At 36.9% G+C, this 24,167-nt stretch overlaps 2 protein-coding genes across 3 annotated transcripts in view; one reads left to right on the plus strand and one right to left on the minus strand.

The window, feature by feature from the left end:
- LOC5579210 (protein naked cuticle homolog) overlaps window positions 1-24,167 on the plus strand; it is a 279,114-nt gene that overhangs the window by 54,594 nt on the left and 200,353 nt on the right. The gene's annotated exons all lie outside the window — the stretch shown is intronic.
- LOC110676822 lies at window positions 2,953-9,606 on the minus strand. 2 transcript variants are annotated; one of them, XM_021846143.1, is made up of 5 exons: window positions 9,474-9,606; window positions 9,045-9,398; window positions 8,593-8,807; window positions 3,699-4,209; window positions 2,953-3,329 (listed from the first exon to the last, which is right to left on the minus strand). In XM_021846143.1, exons 1-5 carry the CDS (start codon window positions 9,487-9,489, stop codon window positions 3,241-3,243), a joined length of 1,185 nt encoding a protein of 394 aa, XP_021701835.1. In that variant the 5' UTR covers window positions 9,490-9,606; the 3' UTR covers window positions 2,953-3,240. The 2 variants fall into 2 exon arrangements, with proteins under 2 accessions (XP_021701835.1, XP_021701834.1); XM_021846142.1 differs by having other exon boundaries at window positions 9,045-9,401; window positions 9,474-9,605.

The following is a 24,167-nucleotide window of genomic DNA, read 5'->3' on the forward strand; positions in this document are numbered from 1 at the left end:
ACCGGAAGTTCGTATCGACGCTAGCGCCACACGATGGTCGAGTTCTGAACTAAATTGTATCTCATGAGGAAGTGCTTATCCTCCTGAGCAACTATGCCGAAGACAGAATCGTTCTATGTGTTCGCAATCTCGAGTTATCGCATAATTAGCCTCCACCGGATGTTCGTATCGACGCTAGCGCCACGCGATGGTCGAATTCTGAACTAAATTGTATCCCATGTGGACGTGCTTATCCTCCTGAGCAACTTTGCCGAAGACAGCATCCTTCTATGTGCTCGCAATCTCGAGTTATCGCATAATAAGCCTCTACCGGAAGTTCATATCGACGCTAACGCCACGCAGCGGTCGAGTTCTGAGCTAAATTGTATCTCATGTGGAAGTTCTTATCCTCCTGAGCAACTTTGCCGAAGACAGCATCCTTCTATGTGTTCGCATTCTCGAGTTATCGCATAATTAGCCTCTACCGGAAGTTCGTATCGACGCTAGCGCCACACGATGGTCGAGTTCTGAACTAAATTGTAACTCATGAGGAAGTGCTTATCCTCCTGAGCAACTTTGCCCAAGACAGCATCCTTCTATGTGTTCGCAATCTCGAGTTATCGCATAATTAGCCTCTACCGGAAGTTCATATCGACGCTAGCGCCACGCGGTGGTCGAGTTCTGAACTAAATTGTATCTCATGAGGAAGTGCTTATCCTCCTGAGCAACTTTGCCGAAGACAGCATCCTTCTATGTGCTCGCGATCTCGAGTTATCGCATAATTGGCCTCTACCGGAAGTTCATATCGACACTAGCGCCACGCGGTGGTCGAGTTCTGAACTAAATTGTATCTCATGTGAAAGTCCTTATCCTCCTGAGCAACTTTGCCGAAGACAGCATCCTTCTATGTGCTCGCGATCTCGAGTTATCGCATAATTAGCCCCTACCGGAAGTTCATATCGACGCTAGCACCACGTCGCGGTCGAGTTCTGAACTAAATTGTATCTCATGTGGAAGTCCTTATCCTCCTGAGCAACTTTGCCGAAGACAGCATCCTTCTATGTGCTCGCGATCTCGAGTTATCGCATAATTAGCCCCTACCGGAAGTTCATATCGACGCCACGTCGCGGTCGAGTTCTGAACTAAATTGTATCTCATGTGGAAGTCCTTATCCTCCTGAGCAACTTTGCCGAAGACAGCATCCTTCTATGTGCTCGCAATCTCGAGTTATCGCATAATAAGCCTCTACCGGAAGTTCATATCGACGCTAACGCCACGCAGCGGTCGAGTTCTGAGCTAAATTGTATCTCATGTGGAAGTTCTTATCCTCCTGAGCAACTTTGCCGAAGACAGCATCCTTCTATGTGTTCGCATTCTCGAGTTATCGCATAATTAGCCTCTACCGGAAGTTCGTATCGACGCTAGCGCCACACGATGGTCGAGTTCTGAACTAAATTGTAACTCATGAGGAAGTGCTTATCCTCCTGAGCAACTTTGCCCAAGACAGCATCCTTCTATGTGTTCGCAATCTCGAGTTATCGCATAATTAGCCTCTACCGGAAGTTCATATCGACGCTAGCGCCACGCGGTGGTCGAGTTCTGAACTAAATTGTATCTCATGAGGAAGTGCTTATCCTCCTGAGCAACTTTGCCGAAAACAGCATCCTTCTATGTGCTCGCGATCTCGAGTTATCGCATAATTGGCCTCTACCGGAAGTTCATATCGACACTAGCGCCACGCGGTGGTCGAGTTCTGAACTAAATTGTATCTCATGTGAAAGTCCTTATCCTCCTGAGCAACTTTGCCGAAGACAGCATCCTTCTATGTGCTCGCGATCTCGAGTTATCGCATAATTAGCCCCTACCGGAAGTTCATATCGACGCTAGCACCACGCAGCGGTCGAGTTCTGAACTAAATTGTATCTCATGTGGAAGTCCTTATCCTCCTGAGCAAGTTTGCCGAAGACAGCATCCTTCTATGTGCTCGCGATCTCGAGTTATCGCATAATTAGCCCCTACCGGAAGTTCATATCGACGCTAGCGCCACGTCGCGGTCGAGTTCTGAACTAAATTGTATGCCATGTGGAAGTTCTTGGTCCCCGAAACAAGTTTGCTGAAGACAGTACATTCCTATATGGCCTGAATCTCATACAATTTGGTGATGACTGCAGATTTCTGGACTGAGTGTACTGAAATTCCACGTGGCCAACATGGTCCCCTTCGTAGCCGATTCCCGGTGGCCACTGGATCCGGAACCGGTATTCCAGGTACTGATCAGAATCTTGAGGAGTATATCTTTCGAATGCGGCATAAATTTCATTATTCGGTTGATATTTCGCTGATTTATAGGGGTATACATTTCTGGGTCATAATGACCCCAGTATCTTATTAAGTTGTTTTTTTGTGGCGCCATCTTAGAATCACCTTAAGAAAAAATTTTTTTGGTCTTGCGCTTCGTTTCCACAAAATATTAAAAGTCAGGGAATTTCAGAAAGATCCGTTTGATAACAACAGAGATATTGCAGGTTGAAATTCGATTTTGGGTCATTATGACCCCAGTATCTTACTAAGGTTAAGTTGTTTTTTAGAAGGAGATGAGTAATGGTGTAATTGATGAATGTTCTCTTAATGTAGTTATAAATGTGACGTGATACTGTTAATTGATTATTCACCGGGCTTAAAGCATAATTTTCCATTAATTCGTACACATTTTGATATTTCCACAAATAGGCTTTTTCTACAACTACAGTGTGGTGAGAAATTTCGATCTCGTTTAGCGTATTGCGAGTTGACAACACATGACTCCAATGGGGTGACTCACCGTGATCAAATGTGGACTCATCTTATTCCAGTCGAGATTTGACGCCTCGGAATACACGACCGAGATCTCTCATCTCGACTCATCAACCTATCCCAAAAGTGACGTTGACTCGTGTAATTCTTGCTAAGTGAAGAATTATGCTTTTACCCTAGTTAAAAAAAAAGATTTTTTTTATTTTCCAAGATCATTGATATCTTAAACATATAATCAGAGCAACTCAAATTATACTTCAACCGAAGTAAATTATCAATCTGCATGCTCACAGATTGCACCATAGTGTCATTATGATAAAATATGATCAAACAGTAACAGTAGCGACGATTTACAATTCATTGGTTAAAATATCGTCCTAATCATAAAACCGAAAACTCTGCACTAGCAGTACTAACAAAACATATGCAACAAAACTAAAATAAAACTCTGCTTGGCAATAATGATTGTCAATTTTCGAAGCTACTGTCTGATTCTGAGATTGAACCGGATCCATTGCTGCTCATCAAACCATGCATCATGCGTAGATTAAATTCATCTAAAAGTAAAATAGGATAAAATTTTGAAGATAAGATTAACAGCATAAAAAACTTGGATGTTCTTTTTAAATTTTACTTATTTATACTTATGTCACAGACAAACAGACGTAACACTAGCGAAATTCATATCGACCACTCATTTAACGATCATTTCAAATTCGCTATGTTACAAATCTCACAACCAGAGGCGTGCGTATCGTTTTTCTTCGTATTTGGACGTTTCACACTACCACCATCTGCAGGTCTTGTTGCACGAACCAGTATTTCGTGCAACATGCTCACCAGATGATGATGATGTAAACTGGGTGATGGATTTTGAAGAAATTTGTTGTAAGTGTTACGTTTGTTTGTCTGTGCTTATGTCTTACCAAATTCATTTGGAACGTCAGCAGACCCATTCTGCCCAACGATTGTAATGACGGTTGGGTTAGTCGTACTATTGCTCTCGATGGTTTGGTTTGGTTGATTTGCATCAGCATTATTGATCAGAACCAACTGGCTCGCATCGATGAAATCTGGTTGGTTCTGACTGGCGTTCAAAACATTGGTATTTTTTCGCCCTCGTCGCTTAACAGCAGACTGCCTTAAGAACTTGGCTTCGCTCCTCTTTTTCGAATTCCTCGTAATGGATTTGAAGAAATCATTTAGGGCTTTTTGAGAGAAATGCTCATTAACGCTCTTGATGATGGAAAAGAATACATCGAGCGTTTTTTTGAAATTCTGAATGGCATGCTTCTGCACATCCGTTCTGCTCTGGCCGGTCCATGAGCATTGCGTCATGAATTGTCTATCAAAAAATTTATCCACCAATTCATAGCACACGTTTTGGCCGTTGTATTGGTCGCCGGTGGTACCGATGATTTGTTTCATGTGTCGCATCTAAAATAAAAGAAAACATATTATTAGTATTATTCTTATTAATTATACATGGAGTATGTATATATATATATATATATATATATATATATACTAGACAGTTTCACAAAAATAAAAATTTCTGGGATTCAACCAGTCACCCCCAAGTCCTAGTTGCAATACTAAAACAAACTATCAGACAAATTTTCATCCAATTTGGAGAAGATTAGGAGGTGCCTCAAGTCGAAATTGTGTTTTTTGGCTATTTTTTACATTCAAAAAATTCTACCGAGAATTTGGAAAAATGAAAATCAAAATAAATACCACTGGTTGAACGTATTATTAGTACTTTACAACTTTTGAGAACACTGTATGCCGATAAGAGATGGTTTTGACCTCATAAAATTGATTTCTGTTCATTAAAGTACCTGTAAAATATACATTTCTCTATAGTTTCTGTTCTACGAGATTCTTAACCTCATGCCTAATCATAAAAGTTCAATCGTATCATTCCTTTGTCATTTCTGAACATTATTGTAGTACATCATTTTTGTATCCAAATTACAGATACATTGTAAAAAATCGTCGGAAATACGACATTCCTCATTCCCCTGCATTTAGAGCTGCTGCCAAATGGCGCAATTGCTGACATGTTTAAAAACTGAACATAGTAGCTTTGCTTTTTCAATGATGGATGATGATTGAAGAAAACATCAAGCAAATGCCATCAACGCAGTCGTGTTTCAAACAACATTCGCATTTGATGCCAAGCATTTACATATGTGATATAGCCCCGAAGTCAAGCTTCTCGACTACCGATCTCGGGGATCAGAGCTTGATTCTTTTTTTTTCGAGTGAAACCAATGTTTATTATATGCAGCATAGAAAAAGGACTAAAGGCGCAAATCACTACTTGAGCATTTTTCTTCATTCACTTAGGAGTGGGAGATTTTTGTGAGTTCTATTAAGACTCAGCCACAAGATACACTTTTGAACAATGAATTGTGATGAAATTTGTTGGCCTCAAGTCATTTGGTCCGTTGATGACATTTGCTAGATGTTTTCTTCAATCATCATCCATCATTGAAAAAGCAAAGCTACTATGTTCAATTTTTAAACATGGCAGCCATTGCGCCATTTGGCAGCAGCTCTAAATGCAGGGGAATGAGGAATGTCGTATTTCCGACGATTTTTTTCAATTTATCTGTAATTCGGATACAAAAATGATGTACTACAATAATGTTCAGAAATCACAAAGGAATGATGCTACGATTGAACTTTTATTATTAGGCATGAGTTTTAGAATCTCGTAGAACAAAAACTGTAGAGAAATGTATGTTTTACAGGTACTTAAATGAACAGAAATCAATTTTTTGAGGTCAAAACCATCTCTAATCGGCATACAGTGTTCTCAAAAGTTGTAAAGTACTAATAATGAATGCAAAAAATAGCCAAAAAACACAAATTCGACTTGAGGCACCTCCTAATCTTCTCCAAATTGGATGAAAATTTGTCTGGTAGTTTGTTTTAGTATTGCAACTAGGACTTGGGGGTGACTGGTTGAATCCCAGAAATTTTTATTTTTGTGAAACTGTCTTATACGTATATATAATAAAAGGAATGTGTATAATAATAGCAAAGACAATCAGACGAATCACTTATAACAAATCGCCATCAAAATCAACCAAAAACAATAAAATATGCATTATCCGGGCATCAAATTTTTTTTCAGTTGGCTTAGTATATAGTCAAATTTTACTACCATCAGAGCATATGAATCACCAGAGAAGCGTTTCATTGGTTATAAGGATTGCGAGATGTGACCTTAGAATGCCAATGTAAAACTGGAACCAAAAATAGACCAAGTAGGAATCAATAAGAGACCATACAGGAACCAGCCTAAGTAACGCTTCCATAACCATTATTAATTTAATAACTGTCGTCACATATTGTTAGCGATAACCTTCTAAAGAATGGACCTCTTTTAGTATACTGTTGCTTGAAACACGTTTGATGATATTTTTATTGGCAAACCTGTTAATTATGCAGTTCTACCGATTTGCACTATAAAATAAACAATAAAAAGGTGGTGGACAATGATCATAGTGTGTCGTCTGCTTGTCTGTGCTTAAATTGTTTAAATTTGATAATTTTAATGACTTTAAATTAGTACTTGGGATTTGCGGGAGAAAATAAAAGTTTTTATAAAAAAAATCCTGAAAACCCGTCCAGATATTTGTCTATGAATACAGTAATGACCCGATATTGTCTACCCCCGATTTTATTTACCCCTGATTTTAGCACCCTTTTTGACCCGATTTTAGCATCCTATTTTGCCCGATTTTGTCAGCCTAAAATTTATATTTATTTTAATCAGAGCAAGCACGTCTACACTGGTAGTATTGGGTGCATGAAGTCAATTATGACCTTGACCACGTCTATACAATCATCTAAAGACCGAAATTTTGAAATTTGAAATTTTTAATAATTATCCAAGAAACTGAGCAATGTCACCTTGGATTATGGTTCATAAAAAATGTAGTAAAAAAACATTGTTTATACAGTCGACTCTCCATAACTCGATATTCAAGGGACCATCGACTTATAGAATTATCGAGTTATAGAATATACCAACGCAAAAAATCCCAAAATCGAAGAAACAAATTTCTGTATTTCCAATACAAATATGATTACTTCTGTAAGAAAGCAATAATATTTTGTTGATATTATTTTACAAACAATTATTTGAAAACTTTTTGCGAAATGTTCGAAAAATCATTTTTTTTTACTCACAATTTTTTTTTATTTTAATGTTTTTAAACATTTATTACAACTTGCAAGAATTTATTTACTTCCAAACAATTATACCACTAAGGTCGAACTTTTGCCCCACCTTACTCTAACAAATATTTGGCTTGGATTGATACAGAGCCAAACAAATTTTTGACATTGGGAAGCCAAATTTAAACGTTTGGTAAAGCGTGTTCTGATCGCTTGATTGTTACGTCTGTTTATGATAGAATATAAAACAAATGTTAAGGTACCGCGTGGCAAGTGGGAAAACGAGGTAAGTGAGAACAATTTGTATACTTTACTGAATACGCGAATTAACGTTTTAAAGTAATGCGTTAGCCTTTGAGATAATTCAGAGAATTACGATAGGTAAGAGATTCTTGAGATTGTTCGATCATTATTGCATGATAGAGCAAAAGATTGTTAACCTGTCAACTATTACTTAACGGCATGCAATAATATTTTAATACTTTCAGTAGAAAAAAATGCGGAACATAATTTTCTTTTAAGTTGTCCTCTACAGTTTCAACAATTGCTGCACACCGCCCATAATTTGCGGAAATCAAGCAAAACATAAACACGACCACAATTATTTCAATTTTAAGTTTTAGAATTTGAAGAATCTCAACTATACGATTTACATTACCCAGTTGCCCCAAGGTACCTTATTTCATTCACTACTTACCAGCTTTCGAGCGTACTCCTCATCTTCAAGATCGGTTTCAAGCTGTTGAAGCTCTTCAATTGACGACACGGGATGGAACGTGAGCTGTGCACCAAGCTTGACTTCATTCATAGAAGGATTACAATCCTGGAATCGTTCCAATTTGGCCTCGAAGTCACTCCTCATTGCTGCCATCGTTTTTGCCATCATTTCCTCGATGAATAGTGTCACACTATTCACAATTTCATGCTTCGTAGTCTCAATTTTTTCAAAGATTTCCTCTTTCAATGTAGAGAGATCAATAGATGCCTACAAATGTGGAAACCGGTATTAATTAAATAATCATACAATTTTGGCCATCGTACACAAATAACTTGGGAGGTGAATGGAGATGAAGAAGGCTAGTGTTACGATCCATTCAATACTATCAATCTTAAAAATCGCATTAGGAATGGTACACAAATTATGTCACGCTAAATTTCAACTTTTTCGACCCCCCTCCCCCCATCCCTGTGTCACACTGTTTGTATAAGTCCTCAAAAAAAATTGTAAGACTTGTCACGCTTGGTTCGACCTACCCCCCCCCTTGGAGCGTGACATAATTTGTGCATGACCCCTTATGAGGGAATGTGTAAGGTACACCAGGACAAGTTAATATCGGTGGGGCAAGATAAAATGCAAATGTTTCAACGTGATGACAAAAAATGTTAGCTGATTTTTCATATCTAAAAGTTTGACCCATTTGTTAACTTAAACTTCGGTAGTTCATGTTCTCATCATTAAAAGTTCACTGTGATATCGTTTCATTTTATCTTACTCCAGCTGTTCCAGCTTACTCCGGTGTACATTATTGATAATTACATAATTTGTGTACCATACCACCACTCAAGGGAAATGAAAGTTCCATAACAACTTTAGTGCTACTACACAATACATCATTTAAAACTTACCTGTTCCAAATTGACCACACTTGTTACAATGTTTGATGCATTGTTGGTCGGTTCCACAGCTTGTGAGGCAAGATCCAATGGATTTTCAGGCCATGGGATCGTAAAGGTTTGTGGCACTGTAGTGTTTAATGATCGAGGCTCGATAAGGATCACCTCCGGCACAATCGGATTTTTAACTGACGGTCCTTGACTTGTTGCAGAATCGGCCGCAGCATCTGAAATACGCAGGAAATTGCATTCAAACATTAATTATCTATTCGCAATTAATTATCTATTTTTTGCAAACAGTATTACATTTTCATTCACTTTATCTACATATTTAACGAATTTTACTCGACTAAGGGCAAATTCGCTTAGGCCGTAAGACAAGCTAGAGGAGTCGCAGATAGAATCTGCTACAGACTCCAGGAACGGGAGTGCTAATTAACATCTAAAACACAACACCAGCTTACCTTTCGATTTGAAATGAGAGTTAAAATCCATTCCGGACGAAGTTCCATATTCCGACGCTTTTTTCCGCATTTTCTTGACGGCAGGTGGTCCTCCGACATCGGAATCTGTTGTAACGCCGGACATTTCTGCCAACTCCTGCTCTGCCGCATTGAAAGTCGGGATGTACCTTCTTTTTATTTTGCAGGCCATTTTAGACCATGTAGCTCCTGGCTGAGACCTGACGTCTCTCCTCAACGATTCCACTTTTTTTGGGGGCCAGTGCAAATACTTGCCGCTGATCCACCCACTCGGCACCGTTGTTAACACGGGACGCCCTGCTTCGTAAGTTTTTACTACGCAGTAGTGGGGAACAGCTACTGAAAATGAGGAAAGTAATATTAGAATATTTTTTTGCATTTTATGGATTGAATGAAATATATAAAACTTACCAGAATTAGGATCCATCTTTAACTGAAAACGCAGTTTAACTATGTTAAAACCGTTTTTAGAGGCGCAAGGAAGAAAATAGTGTGTGTTGAATTGCCTTTTGATTATCTGACATTTATGCGGCCAGTGTTACCAGGAGTGCGGATCAGATATTGTTAGTAAAATATGATGTTTCAAGATCGATTGCTTTGACCTTCAATAAAAATGTGGTAAGACGTCCTCTTATTTACATTTAAATAATTTCATTTTTGTTTTAAAATGTATCTTGAGCGTTTCCGTTTAGTGAACTCCATTTCAATTTTTATAATATGAGTGACGCATTCTTAGATCGGTGTTGCAAAAATAATAGCTGGCATCACTCGAGCAATTTGCAAATCATATATTATCATGCTGAATACAGTTGCTGTTATACAGCCACACATCATATAGGACAGAAGCGAGCTTAATTTTTGTCTATTTCCACGTAGGTTTATTACATTTAGCATGGTCCTGAGGATAAACCCTAGCCGCATACCCCAGATGTCAGCAGTTCGAATCCAGTGAAGATTGAATTTACAACATGAATAAAAATAGCAATTGATAACTAATAATATGATACCAATGACTAATTCTACACAGATCGTATTGAATTGTAAGTGCGTGCATATAAAATATTTTCAAATTATTTTTAAATGTTTTTTTTTTGTTATATAACGAGGTAATTTAAACGTTTATTAAGAAGCTTACACAGCGCAATTCTATTTTTAGATTGCAGAACAAATATCTGAAGTAGTTGAATAGGAGTCTTTTAATTGTAACATAAATAAACAATTGCTTTGGTATAGCTGGGGTATAAGCATGGCCAAGTTTGTAAATAAAGCTGAATAAATAGCATCACTGAATATGTGCTGTTTAAAAGTAATTTAGATGTTGTATAATTATATATATATTACATTATTTGAGTAAACGTGGATGGTTAGTTGAGAAGGAGTGGAATATAAACTTAAGTTACTATTTGATTGCTAATGTCACCTGTCAGAATAACTTCAACAATACTGTTTGTATAAACATTGTGTACATGCTTTTTCGGAATCTATACGACAAATCAGAAGTGCTCAATCATTATAAAGTTGCGAGGCTGCTAAATAACAGTTGTATAAGCGAATATATACCGCATGCGTACATGCTAGTTGAAAAACAAGCTGTGTAATTGTCGTGTATGCATTATGTATAGACTGTGAGATTGCTGGATATAGATTTCACAATTGCTGTTTAAGTTCGCCAGATTTGCGGGTGTAATGTTTGAATAGAAGCTTTCGAAAATAGTACGGCACATCTATTCAAGTTGTAGCTGCGTAAGCGGAGTTTTGCAAGCGTTTACATGTAACTTAATTGTTAGTTGGGTAATTAACATTTTGTTAACAACATATTACATTTCATTTGCCGTAGCAGTTCAGTTTTTTTTACAGGTGAGTTGATTTCACCTGCTTATAAGAGAAAAAAAAAACGTTTTTAATATACTTAACCTAACTTAACCTAAACATATAACGCATTTATCGTGGCAATAGAAGATTGTAACGATTTTTGCCTGAAATTATTAATGATTGTATTTGACATTAGTTCCAATGTTTCAACATTGGATATTCTATGTAACTCATTGGTACTATACCAGGGAGGAAGCCTCAGAATCATTTTCAAAATGTTATTTTGAATTCTCTGCAGAGCTTTCTTCCTGGTATTACAACAGCTAGTCCATATTGGTACAGCATACAACATGGCTGGCCTGAAAATTTGTTTGAATATCAACAGCTTGTTCTTAAGACAAAGTTTTGATTTTCTATTAATAAGGGGATAGAGACATTTTACATATTTATTACATTTGGCTTGAATGCCCTCAATGTGATTTTTGAAAGTTAAATTTTTATCTAGCATGAGCCCTAGATACTTAACTTCATCTGACCAATTTATTGGAACCCCTCTCATCGTGACAACATGTCTACTTGAAGGTTTCAAATAAAGAGCTTTTGGTTTGTGTGGGAATATTATTAGTTGAGTTTTGGAAGCATTAGGAGAAATCTTCCATTTTTGCAAGTAAGAAGAAAAAATATCCAAACTTTTTTGCAATCGACTACAGATGACACGCAGGCTTCGACCTTTGGCGGAGAGGCCTGTGTCATCCGCAAACAAAGATTTTTGACATCCCTGAGGTAGCTTAGGTAAGTCAGATGTGAAAATATTGTATAATATTGGTCCCAAAATGCTGCCTTGAGGAACACCAGCTCTTACAGGAAGTCTTTCAGATCTGGAGTTCTGATAATTAACCTGAAGTGTACGATTTGACAGATAACTTTGAATTATTCTAACAATGTATGTTGGAAAATTAAAGTTTTTTAATTTTATAATCAAACCTTCATGCCAAACACTGTCGAATGCTTTTTCTATGTCTAGAAGAGCAAGACCAGTAGAATAGCCTTCAGATTTGTTGGAACGGATCAAATTTGTTACACGTAAAAGTTGATGAGTGGTCGAATGTCCATGGCGGAATCCGAACTGTTCATTGGCAAAAATTGAATTTTCGTTGATGTGGGCCATCATTCTGTTCAAAATAACCTTTTCAAAAAGTTTACTGATGGAGGAAAGCAAACTGATTGGACGATAGCTAGAAGCTTCTGCAGGATTTTTGTCTGGTTTTAAAATTGGAACAACCTTAGCATTTTTCCATTTGTCAGGAAAATATGCTAATTGAAAACATTTGTTAAATATATCAACTAGAAATGATAACTTTCTGGAAGTTTCTTGATGAGGATGTAGAAAATTCCATCATCGCCAGGAGCTTTCATATTTTTGAATTTTTTAATAATAGTTCTCACTTCTTCCAAATCAGTCTCCCAGGCATTTTCGAAAACGTTCTCTTGATTGAGAATATTTTCGAACTCCTGAGTCACTTCATTTTCAATTGGACTAGTAAGTCCTAAATTAAAATTGTGCGCACTTTCAAACTGCATAGCAAGTTTTTGAGCTTTTTCGCAATTAGTTAGTAATAATTTGTTTTCCTCTTTCAATGCCGGTATAGGCTTCTGAGGTTTTTTCAAGATTTTAGATAATTTCCAAAAGGGCTTAGAGCCAGGGTCCAATTGAGAAATTTTATTTTCAAAATTTTTGTTTCTTAATTGAGCAAAACGCTTTTTGATTTCTTTCTGCAAATCCTGCCATATAATTTTCATAGCAGGATCGCGAGTGCGTTGAAATTGCCTTCTCCTCACGTTTTTAAGACGGATCAAGAGTTTAAGATCATCGTCTATAATCACGGATTCAAATTTTACTTCACATTTTGGAATTGCAATGCTCCGGGCTTCAACAATGGAATTTGTTAAAGTTTCAAGAGCATTGTCAATATCAAGTTTAGTTTCTAAAGAAATGTTAACATCAAGATTGGAGTCAACATACGTTTTATATATATTCCAGTCGGCTCGTAAATAATTGAAAGTGGAGCTGATAGGATTGAGAATCGCTTCTTGGGATATTTGAAATGTAACAGGGACATGATCAGAATCAAAATCAGCATGAGTAATCAGTTGGCTACAAAGATGACTAGAGTCGGTTAAGACCAAATCAATCGTAGATGGATTTCTAGAAGAGGAAAAACATGTGGGGCTATCAGGGTATTGAATTGAGAAATATCCTGAAGAGCACTCATCAAATAAAATTCTGCCGTTGGAATTACTTTGAGAATTATTCCATGACCGATGTTTGGCATTAAAGTCACCAATGACAAAAAAATTGACTTATTGCGAGTCAATTTACGCAAGTCAGTTTGGAGCAAATTAACTTGCTGCCCAGAGCATTGAAAAGGCAAATAGGCAGCTATGAAAGTATATTTACCAAACTGTGTTTCAACAGAAACACCTAAAGTTTCAAAAACTTTAGTTTCAAATGATGAAAACAGTTGATGTTTTATACGCCTATGAATGATGATTGCAACTCCCCCACATGCCCCATCAAGTCGATCATTACGATAAACAAAAAAGTTAGGATCTCTTTTGAGTTTAGATCCAGGTTTTAAATACGTTTCGGTAATAACTACTATATGCACGTTACTAACCGTAAGAAAAATAAACAGCTCGTCCTCTTTACCATTCAGAGAACGAGCATTCCAATTTAAAATATTTAAATTATTATTTGGATCCATTAGAAAAACGTAATCCAATAACAATTTGATTTGTAAATTTTACACCTACTTGGACTGCTTCAGTCATAGTGGTGGCTTTGAACATTGCATCAATCATTAGATTCAATTGTTCAGTTAGAAAATTAAAATCAGAGGCAGACATGTCATGTGATTTCCCATTAGAATTTCCGGTAGACGAAGAAGCGGAATTACCTGTGGCGGTAGGGTTTTTTCCATTTGATTTGAAACAAGTAGAATGGGTACCCATGGATCGAACAGGGGAGGAGTTCGAATTTCCTGCTACGATATCGGCAAAGGATTTACCGTGGGTAGATACATTCGAAATAGAAAGATTCGAACGGCTACCCGACGGATTAAAATTAGTTTGTGAATGAGCATGATTATGATCTTCCTGATGGGTATGATTCATGATCAAGCGATCGTTAACTGAAAAATGAGCATTGTTCGATACTCTACCAGGCAAATTCCGGAAACGACCGTTATCGTAACGGATATTATCTTTCATCTGCCTGGCACGAGCCTCAATGACCTTTTTGCGTGAAGGACAATTCCAAAAATTGGACTTATGGTTAGCCCCGCAATTACAACATATGAATTTGGTGGTATCTTCCTTCACTGGACAGACGTCTTTGGCGTGAGAAGAACCTCCGCAAATCATGCATTTAGCATCCATGCGACAATTTTTTGTACCATGACCCCACTTTTGGCACCGACGGCACTGAGTGGGGTTCTGGTAATTTCCTCCAGGTTTCTGGAAATGTTCCCATGTCACACGGACATCAAACAAAAGTTTTGCTTTTTCTAAAGCTTTAATATTATTTAGTTCTTTTTTGTTAAAGTGAACTAAATAAAATTCTTGAGAAAGCCCTTTCCGAACAATGCCAGATTGGGTTCTCTTTTTCATAATGATTACTTGGACTGGGGAAAATCCAAGTAAATCATTTATTCCATTTTTGATCTCTTCAGGTGATTTATAGTCACTTGAGAGACCTTTCAAGACAACTTTGAACAAACGTTCAGTTTTGTCGTCATAAGTAAAAAATTTGTGCTTCTTCTCTTCAAGATGTTTGAGAAGAAGCTCACGATCTTTAAGAGTTTCCGGCAAAACGCGACAGTCTCCTTTCTTTGCGATTTGGAAGGAAACCTTGATTCCCCTAATGGAGTTCAAGATCTCCTGCCTAAATCCCCCAAATTCGGAACAACTGACCACGATAGGCGGCACTCTTTGCTTCCTCACTTGAATCAAAGAGCCTGGGCTAGAGGCTGCTTCGATTTGGTGTTCGGAAAATTTGTCTAGAGCATCGAACTGATTGCTGCTCATTTCGATACAATTATTCATTTCACCCTTGGAAGAATGTTCGCATTCCGGGGAAACGTCCTTCCTTCCATTCTTGCCACGTGTAGTGACAGTTTTAAAACCCACTTTTTTGGAAGGAAGTAGTGAATTCAGAGATTCACCCTTCCTTTTGTTTGTTGTTGATACCATGTTTAATTAATAAACGAAAGAAGACGTGACCTTCGAAAGGTTTTTTCCCAAGACGGTGTCCAAGAAGGATTACCACCGCTAGCTTTCGCCAACGGGTCCAACGAAAAATCGAAGGCACGGGTCCAAACAAGGATCGTAAAGGGATCAATAGTAGAAAAAATAGTACTGAAAAGTACTGTTTTGGTAGCACTGAAAAGTACCGTTTTTAATTTTAGCACTGAAAAGTACTGTTTATGTAGCACTGAAAAGTACTGATTTATTGCTTTAGGTAGTTTTTAAGAAAACTTCCAAGAGCAGAGAGAATTCGTGTACGCACAGCACGAAGGTACGATGCGCACTCATGTTGCGAAACGTCTTTATGCGAAATGTCCCACCCTGCGATCTGTCATACTTGGGTACCTTTTGCACTACCGAGGGACCAAACGCAGTACTAGAAGTGGTACCCAATCTGAGCCCGAGTGGGACGGACCTGAAGTTACTCTATATCACACACATTTTGTTGATTGTTCATGGCCATGATGTTTCTAAAACCATCTAGTTCTTGATGCAGGCTAGGAACCACAAACTATTCGGGACCTCTTGACTATTTTCGTTGGATAGCATCTCTTATGATAAACGCTCTCTTGAAGCTTGTCTTAGTGTCATTACTCTGTTCATAGTTTGCTGTAAAAATAGTGTCCCAAAGCCACCTTTATGGCCCAACCTCACCCCAAACGACGGTACATTGAACAATTTCTATCTTATCTAAAATCACTCTAAATGATCGTTGAGAAAGTAAATCGCTTAAGGTGCCTTAATATACAAGCGTTTGGGTGATAATGAAGTCGAATTTGAATTAAGTACCGTTTTGTCTCAAACTCCGAACATGACTCATATTCCGAACAGTGACAATTTTAAAGATGGAAACTACATTTTTAAATATCTTTTAATATGGAGGATTTGAATTGTACAGACATTGATCATCCTGTGCAAACATTTTGCGGCTTCATTTGAAAAAATCACTGTTTTGGGTCGAGTAATCAGAACTTGAGATAAAACGATACACTGCATAATTCTACTGATTCCCACCTATCCAACATAGTTTTTAGTTGATTTTTTATCCATTAGGAAAATAATAAAAAATCGTAGAAAACTGCTTGTGTTATGGATGACATGCAGTTGTCTACATTACTTGACCCCATGCTTCGAGAAGAAGCGTTGAAGGAAGGGAGTACACATTTCTGAAAGCTCCTATGTAGTTGTTGAACTACTTGTACGAGTCAAGCACAGTTTGTTTTCAGTTTGGTTGAATAAGCAGGCAACATAACAAAGATGTATACTAATATATACGAATATCTCATGTTATTATATTAGACAGCTTGATAACAAGCTATTTTACACAATCACTTCCTCACATTTAGTTATATAGCTCGACTAATGATCACAAACATTCGACATCAGTCACCCGTCGATGACATCCTCGATCTGAAAGCTCAAAATTCATAGAATGTCTTCTCATAAAATAGCAAAATTAATGCATGATAATAAAACTTATTATTTACATGGGGTTGATATTCAACTTTGCTCGTTAATAATGTAATGTCTCTTCAAGTTATATCAAGTTATATCAAGTTATTCTATTAAGTTATTCAAGTAATTTTATTAAAGATAATATTTAAGGAGAATTTCAACGAGATTTTTGAAAAGAAGAAAATCGAAAGCTACAGTCAAGTCTCCAATTAGACGCTGCCACCCACTTTACGCCCACCGCAATTTCTGAGCTGTTTTCAATCTGATCTGAGCTGATTTTTTGTTTGTGATTGAGGCATAGTATGAGCCTATTACCTATCAAATTTCACTAGAATCAATTGAACGATAACTGTAAAATTGCGGTGGGCGTGAAGTGGGTGGCAGCATCCAACAGAAGACCTGACTGTATACACAATTTTCATTTTTTTGTTTGAATTATAATCTTAATTTTATTTACTTATCTGTTACTAGATACACATATTTCTCAATATTTTTGAATAGATGTTTGAAGCATATAAAATTCGAACAAAAATATTTTGAAACGTTTTCATAATCTAGAGTCTGCTATACTTTATATTGATAGATGCAGCTCACAATCTTCCGAACTTCAAATGAGTGATATATCGACTTTCGGCGTTTCTTTGACTGGTCTAACTTGATAAATAAGTTGAATCCTCTAAAACCCCATGGTGTCCTTGACATTTTACGGTATGTAACATTGATGTTTAGTCACAATTTGTAAAATCAAGACGTTCTGAACAACTAAAGACCGCTAGAACAGCTCTTGAAGTTTATTGCTCTTTTCAGTCCGCACCCACCTGAATAGCCGAGCCTAAAAACCGTGATTTCATTAATCAAAATCTATTCCCCTTTCGCACAGCATTTAAGTTGAGCCGTCTTTTGTTCTCCAGTATGTTCCCGCCAGTAACAACATCTCCAACGCCCAAGTCTATTCCGCCTTCCGACGGCCTTTGACAGACAAAATAGCGCGGCATCCGTGCCGTTTTGCTTTGAACGTTCGATTTTTTCCACATAGGCATTCCTTTCTGCACCACGCTGAGGAGCTTGCTGGTACATGGTGAGTTGGTTAAATGCTTAACTACAGCTACATACCCTCCCTCTAGAATAGAGATTTTTTAGCAGTCACACTACAGATGTATGGAACCTTTTTGCGTAATAATCCATGTGTAGGGATTTTGTATCTTTTTTGTAATTTTGAGTTGTAATTTGTAGAGGGCATCCTTCAGCCTTGTGGTTACGTTTACTTGTGGGTTCAATAAGATTTATTTTGCAATATGAATTTCCATGAACTCCTTTGACATAAAGTATCATCGTACCTTCCAAACACGACACGAATGCAAAAATGATAACTTTGATAGACAAAGCATTCTGTCAATAACTACGGAAGGTTTGTAGAACACTGAGGCTGTGACCCGTTTCACCAATTCGTTTAACTATTAGTAAAAATTTGACAACTATCTATCGAATTATTTTCCCCTAAAATGGTCAAATTGAACTTCGCGGTTCACCCATTTGAGCTTTGACAGTAGAGTAGTTATTTCAGAACAAAGTTGACAAATGGTTAGTTATTCTCAACTTCACGTGAGCAGAAAACAACTTTCGAACTGTTTTCGAGCTGTCAAATTTTAACTAAAAGTTAAACGAATTGGTGAAACGGTTCATAGCCTGAGTTGAAAAACAAACTCTGTAGGGTAACGGTCGTATTTTGGACCCCCTAAGGAAGTAATTTTAGTTTTTTTGTCTCAATTCAATAATTGCACAGCGTAACCAAGTCAAAGAACATTTGAAAATGTAAAGAAAAACTTCCTCTACGAGATAAAAATATCCATACGGTCATGTACGATCCAAAAAACGTCAAAAATAATTGAATTGTGAAGCACTGTTTTTCATTATTTTAGACACACCAATACATTTTGGACCCTCAAAGTATATATTTTAGACCCCCGGCATTTCGATTTAAACTGGGGAATTTACAAGAAAATGGCTCAGGGGGTCCAAAATATATTGGTTACCCTACCAAAGGAGACAAAATTAGAAGGAAACAAATATGTATTGTTTTCCATACAATCACTGAATGCAAACATGAGAGCATTAAATCTCGTTTACTCAGATTTAATACTTTTCTTATTCATCACAAATCTGTAAAGCAACGAATCGCGGGAACCTAAAAAAATGCTTCGAGAAATTCCCCACATTTTTTCATCCGGAGTCACCGATCGAACGAACGTGGTGTCATCGCCTTTGAGCGAGAACTTCTCTTCGCAGAGTAAAAAAGCATACCAAGAGGTGGTGGTTCATAATTAATAGAAAATTGGCGGCTTAATTATGGTTGGCCGGTCAGCTGGCGGCAGTCAGTGAAAGCGAGCGCGCCGTCGGTCTCTGACCGTGCGGTGACTCGCTTGAGCTTTGAAGCTTCTTTTGTCAGTGTTTAGCACTTTCTCCTATCTTAATTCTTCTTGATCATGACAGCTGCTATCAATGCTATTAAATTAAGAGACTACATTTGATTAGTGCAGTTAACTCTCCCTTACTCGATATTCCATATCTCGATATCGAGTTAGCGAACCATAGTAAAAGTTGGTTTTCATGGCTAACTCGATGGTCCCTTGGATCGCAGTTGCATTGGTTTTGTGTTGTGTAACTCGATACCTTCCTAACTCGATGGTCCCTTTAATATCGAGTAAGGGAGAGATGACTGTAGTTCAGAATTTTCACAGGTGAATTGAGTTCATTTGCTTTTAGGGGAAAGACAACGTTTGTTAATAGACTTAACCTAAATAAGTAAAGTATTTACATAGAAATAGAAGAGGACAAATATCTTTGATAATTGTATTTGACATTTTCTCAAATGTTTCAACATTGGATATTCTGTGTAATTCGTTAGTATTATACCAGCTTCAGCATCATTTGTATAAAAATTATTCTGAATCCTCTGCAGAGCTTTCTTCCTGGTATTACAACAACTAGGCCATATTGGTACAGAATACAACATAAAATGGTTTGAAGATCAAAATCTTGTTGTCAAAAGTTTTGATTTTGTTTTAATAAGTGGATACATACATTTTATACATTTGTTACATTTGGCTTGAATGCCCTCATTGTAATTTGAAAGTTTATTTTTTAGGACCAATTCTCGATTACTTTTTCAAATCGGCGTAAGTAACTTTCATACAGTTTCGAGAAAACAAATTGAGAAGAATCATAACCTGTCTTCTAAAAAAACAAGCTTTTTAACATTTTTTCGCCGTGTTTATCGCTTAAATTTTGCATACAGTCAGCTCGCGTTAAAAAAAGTAGGTAGTTTCTAATATTTTCCACGAAAAATTTATTACAAAATGTTAAGCCGTTTCATTCAGTTACTGACGACGTTTTTGTACCAGTGTAAAATCGACTCAAGTAGTGTTTTGTTTTGATTCGTGTATAAGTCCGTTTTTCTCCCCATACAACGGAGTGGCGAAAGTTGCGGTTTGGTTGCGAAAGTTGAAAATCATCCTTACGCTGTTTTGTAAATCCGGAAATTAAAAGTTCTTATTGTGACAAATTTAGTTGGTTTAGAGCACTACGTGTAGAATTTCATCTGCGAAACACGTAGGATCAAATTAATTAACTCATTACGCGTGGTAAAGATGGACAAATTATGGGTTAAATTAGTAAGTTTGTTTGCCTTTCTGACTTGAGACTGTTTGAATAAGTTTTCGAGAATTGATTGTAATCCATCTCATCATAACAACATGTCCACTTGAAACTATCAAATGAAGAGCTTTTGGTTTATGATGAAATATTATAAGCACAGACAAACAGACGTCACACTCTCATCACTGGCCATCGACCACCTTTTTAACGGTCGGTTCAAAAATATGGTAGGTGTCCGATTCACCACCCACAGCGCTCGCATCGTTTTTGTTCGTGTTTGACGTTTGCACACTACCGCCATCTGTTGGCCTATCGGCCAAACACACCGATTTTGGCATTGGGCGTACATGTGCTCGTGACTATGATTTTGATCGACATTTGTTCTAAGTGTTACGTCTGTTTGTCTGTGTTATAAGTATGGTTTTGAAAGCATTAGGAGAAATCTTCCATTTATACGAGTATGAAGAAAAAATATCCAAACTTTTTTTGCAATCTACTACAGATGTCACGCAGGCTTCGTCCTTTGGCGGAGAGGCCTGTGTCATCAGCAAACAACATCCTTGGGGTAACTCAGGTGAGTCATATGTGAAAATATTGTATAATATCCCAAAATGCTGCCTTGAGGAATATCCCAGCTCTTACAGGAAGTCTTTCAGACTTGGAGTTCTGATAATTAACCTGAAGTGTACGATTTGACAGATAACTTTGGATTATTCTCAAAATGTATGTTGTAAAATTGGCGCTTTGTTTTATTTTACAATCAAGCCTTAATGCCAAACACTGTCGAATGCTTTTTCTATGTCTAGAAGAGCAAGACTAGTGAAATAGCCTTCAGATTTGTTGGAACGTATCAAATTTGTTACACGTAAAAGTTGATGAGTGGCCAAATGTCATGTAGGAATCCGAACTGTTCATTGGCACAAAGTGAATTTTCATTGATGTGGGCCATTATTCTGTTCAAAATGAAATTTTAAAAAAGTGTACTGATGGAGGAAAGCAAACTGATTGGACGATAGCTAGATGCTATTGGTACAACTTTAACTTTTTTCCATTTGTCAGGAAAATATGCCAACTATCAACATTTGTCCAATATATCAATTGAGAATGATAAGCTATATTCTGGAAGTTTCTGGATTAGGTTGAAAAAACTTCCATCATCACCAGGGGCTTTCATATTTTTGATTTTTTAATAGTAGTTCTCACTTCTTCCATATTAGTCTTCCAAAATTTTTCCATAATGTTCTCTTTGTTTCGAAATCCAGAGTAACTTGATTTCCTATTGGACTAGTAAGTCCTAAATTAAAACCGTGCGCGCTTTCAAACTGCATAGCTAGTTTTTGAGCTTTTTTGCAATTAATAAGTAATAAATTGTTTTCCTCTTTCAATGCCAAAATTGGCTTCTTATTTTTTTTTTCAAAATTTTAGATAACTTCCAAAAGGGCTTAGAGTAAGGGTCCAATTTATAAATCTTATTTTCAAAATTTTTGTTTTCAAATTGAAAAAAATCGTGTTTTAATTTCTTTTTGAAGATCCTGCCATAAATTTTTATAGCAGGATAGCGAGTGCGTTGAAATTGCCTTCTCCTCACGTTTTTAAGACGGATCAAGAGTTTAGGATCACCATCTAAAGTCACGGATGCAAATTTGTCTTAACATTTTGGAATTGCAATGCTTCTTGCTTCAACAATGGAATTTGTCAAAGTTTCAAGAGCATTGTCAATATCAAGTTTTGTTTGTAAAGGAATGTTGACATCAAGATTACGTTCGATTTATGTTCCATATGTATTCCAGTCGAAAATAATTGAATGTGGAGCTTATAAGATTGAGAATCGCTTCATGGGATATTAGTAATGTAACAGGGATATGATCAGAATCAAAATTAGCGTGAGTTGACTACAAAGGTGACTAGATTTGGTTAAGATTAAATCAATTCGTAGAAGGGATGAAAAACAAGTTGGGCTATCAGAGTATTGAATTAAGAAATATCCTTAAGAGGACTCATCAAATAAAATTCTGGAATTGCTTTGCGAATTATTCTATGAGCCATGTTTGCATTAAAGTTACCAATGACAAACATTTTTTTACTTATTGCGAGTAAATTTTCTCAAGACAGTTTGGAGAAAATTAACTTGCTACTGGATGAGCTACAGTGAACCCCGATACCGATTCCCCATCCTGCCCATCCTAAAAATCATATGTTAATGGTCACCTCGAGTTGCCACGAGTACCCTGGCTCCATCCCGTACTAACTTTGACATCAAAAAAAAATATCAAATTGTATACAATTACAAAAAAATGAATTTCGGCTCCGTAAAGCGTCAAAAGCGGTTGAGCCTCAAATAAATGAAATAATAAAAAAAGACCAAGTTAATCATAGAAGGATTTCTAGAAGAAGAAAAACATGTAGGGCTATCAGGGTATTGAATTGAGAAATACATATTCTGAAACAAGTGTAGAACTAGCCCTCGTGCGTTAAAATACACTCTAATAAAGATATAAAAAAAAAAAAAAAAAAAAATATTCTGAAACGCACTCATCAAATAATATTCTATCATTGGAATAACTTTGAGAATTATTCCATGAGCGAAGTTTGGCATTAAAGTTATCAATGACAAAAAATGAATTATTGCGAGTCAATTTCCGCAGGTCAGTTTGGAGTAAATTATCTTACTGCCTATAGCATTTAAAGAGCAAATAGTCAGCTATGAAAGTCTATTTACCAAGCTGTGTTTCAACAGTTACACCTAAAGTTTAAAAACCTTTAGTTTCAAATGACGAAACAATTTGATGTTTTATACGCCTATGAAAAATGTTTGCAACTCCCTCAGAGGCCCTATCAAGTCAATCATTACGATACACATAATCTCTTTTGAGTTATGATCCAGGTTTCAAATAAGTTTCAGTTATAACCAGAAATTGAATCCTGAGAAAATTGAGAGAATCTCTTACGTATCGCTCTCTGTAACTATCATAATATGCTGCACATTATGAGAGACTGTTTATCGTATACTGCTACAACTTTTATCAGATTGGGGGGATAGTAGTGCATGATAAAACCTCTCTAAACATGCTCCAAGCCTGGAGGACACTTTTGCTATTGGCAGGTCGTGGATTGTTTATCGTGCCAGTAAAGAAAAACACCTACCCCCAACGGTAAACAAGTGAGAAAAATGGATTTTATCATCGCTCTCTCTTTGGGGCTCTCGCTCGCTGCTTCCATTTATCAGACTTGTTACACTTTGCGATACAATGACGATCGTGGACCGCAACAGATGGGATGTTTTTCTTTGCTTGCTTTGATCGTGCTTGATCCTCAAATGAGAGCGAATTCTGCAATGCCTGGTTATAACTGCTATATGTAGGTATGTTATTAGCTGTTAGAGAATTGAACAGCTCGATCCTTTATAATTCAAATAGGGAGCATTCCAATCATAATTTCCTTGTTCTTGCATACGGAAGTCTTTCGAATTAAAGATAGAAATTTTCTTTAGGTGGCTAATAATGGTATGGAAATTGGGAAAATTGCGTTCTGGGTGCAATTTAATTTATGATTTGTTCTTATAACTGATGATTTGGCATACGGTTATTTAGCTATTTTATTGTATTTAGAGTAAGGTGGGGCAAAAGTTCGACCTTAGTGGTATAATCAAAGTTTCCAGAAAAACAATAGCAGTTAAAACAAAACAAATACCATACAGTGAACCTTCAACATGTTGGCTATAATTTTGCTGAACAAACTTGTGTCAAAATATTTACCCATTTTTAGTTATAACAGTTTTAAAATTGATTGTCTTATTCGAACAACTTTTGCCCCACCGGTGGGGCAAGAGTTCGAATCTAGTGTGGGGCAAAAGTTCGCTGGCTAAAACACAAAATATCG

Source organism: Aedes aegypti, chromosome 2 (genome assembly GCF_002204515.2).
Source record: "Aedes aegypti strain LVP_AGWG chromosome 2, AaegL5.0 Primary Assembly, whole genome shotgun sequence".
Taxonomy (NCBI): Eukaryota; Metazoa; Arthropoda; class Insecta; order Diptera; family Culicidae; genus Aedes; species Aedes aegypti.

Bases quoted from the DNA above. Each gene is read 5' to 3' on its own strand.
- LOC110676822 (XM_021846142.1), bottom strand. The intron at 8,808-9,044 runs GTAAGCTGGTGT...TGCGTATTTCAG, and splicing joins CTCTCATTTCAAATCGAAAG to ATGCTGCGGCCGATTCTGCA. The intron at 4,210-8,592 runs GTAAGTTTTAAA...CTTTTATTTTAG, and splicing joins GTGTGGTCAATTTGGAACAG to ATGCGACACATGAAACAAAT.